General features: G+C 46.5%; 1 protein-coding gene across 1 annotated transcript in view; it reads left to right on the forward strand.

Annotated features, from left to right (window-relative positions):
• The first annotated feature begins 58 nt into the window (after positions 1-58).
• FZD6 (frizzled class receptor 6) overlaps positions 59-1400 on the forward strand; it is a 26911-nt gene continuing 25569 nt past the window's right edge. The window contains exon 1 of the mRNA XM_010709193.3: positions 59-547. Coding sequence (XP_010707495.1) covers positions 368-547 — 180 coding nt within the window. The 5' untranslated portion in view covers positions 59-367. The remainder of the gene's footprint in view (positions 548-1400) is intronic.

The following is a 1400-nucleotide window of genomic DNA, read 5'->3' on the forward strand; positions in this document are numbered from 1 at the left end:
CTCTCCCTCGGGGCAGGTGGACTTCGGGAGGACGCTCTCCTCGGTGGGAACGGAGCGCGGTGCGGCCCCGGGGAGCTGCCCGGCGCTCCAGAGTTTTGCGCGGGGACCGAGCTCGGGTTGTCGCCTCTGTTCATTGCCCCGTGTCGTCTCTTCCTGCGTTTGCAGGTTGAAGGAAGAAAGGATTTAATGAACTCGCGGCCGGTCGAAATGGGAAGACGCCGAAAGCAGCAGCAAGGTGCCTGATCGGCCTTCTGCCTGTGCCGCCTTCGGAATGAGAAGAGAAAGATGCGTGTTCTGATCCTTGTGGAAAGGCAGTCCGTGTAACTGCGGGTGGAAGCTATGTGCTGAAGTGGGACAGCCTGACAAAATGGGGGTGCTTGTGTTCTTCGTGCCTTATAGCTTGCTTCTGACTGTAGTGCGAGGGCACAGCTTGTTCACGTGCGAACCGATTACTATTTCCAGGTGTTCAAGAATGCCTTACAATATGACTTTTTTCCCGAATATCATGGGCCACTATGATCAGGACACTGCTGCACTCCAGATGGAGGTGAGTTCTTCCATCCCTTCTGTAGGTGTGTAAATATAAACACTGTGAAATAAACCCTGATTTATCATAGAGATATAGCTGATAGTAGTGATATCTGTTGCACTAAGTGGTAAGCTGACTAGATAGCTCTAGAGCAGCCAAAAGCATCACAGAGAAGTGCTGCTTGGCCATGTATGAGTGTATAAGGGAGCTATAGATGCACACAAACGTGGACACCTCTTGGATTCTGTATTACACTGGCAGAAGAATGAATGTAGTGCATCAGTGTGGCTGTTCAGAGCCATAATGAAACAAAACTAGTTGTGTGTAGCCTGTGTACCTCACAGGGCAATTCTTGAAATGCTCTAGGATTGTAGCTTATAGTATTGGCCCACCTGAACTCAGCTGATGCAGAAATAATATTTCTAACTCATTGTTAGTTCTTCTCTTAGCTTAGTTCTTCTCTTAGCTGACATCTATGAAGGAGAGGTACCTAAACTTATTCTTAGCCCTGCTTTCAACTATTTTACTGATTGATTTATTTCATATTCTGCTGTCATCTGACTGAATATGGAAAATCCTGATTTTTCAAACTGAAACCAAGCACTTTCCTACCAGAACTGACTGTAACATGGCTCCCTTGAGAGAATGCCACCTCGTGGAAAGGCTTTGCTAATTATAATAGCTATAGAGGGTGAGAGCCTCTCTGGGTAAGAGGCTTGTAAAACAAGTTTAAAACCTGTTTTAGTAATGCCCTTTCATGGTAAGAGGAGGGGGAGCACCTTAACACAGGTCTTGAAAAGCTGAAAGTCTTGTGCTGTGCATAGAGGAAAAAAAGAGGCGAGTTTTAAAACTCAGAAGTTTCTAGTGGTTG

The sequence above is a fragment of the Meleagris gallopavo genome, chromosome 3 (genome assembly GCF_000146605.3).
Source record: "Meleagris gallopavo isolate NT-WF06-2002-E0010 breed Aviagen turkey brand Nicholas breeding stock chromosome 3, Turkey_5.1, whole genome shotgun sequence".
In the NCBI taxonomy this organism is placed as follows: Eukaryota; Metazoa; Chordata; class Aves; order Galliformes; family Phasianidae; genus Meleagris; species Meleagris gallopavo.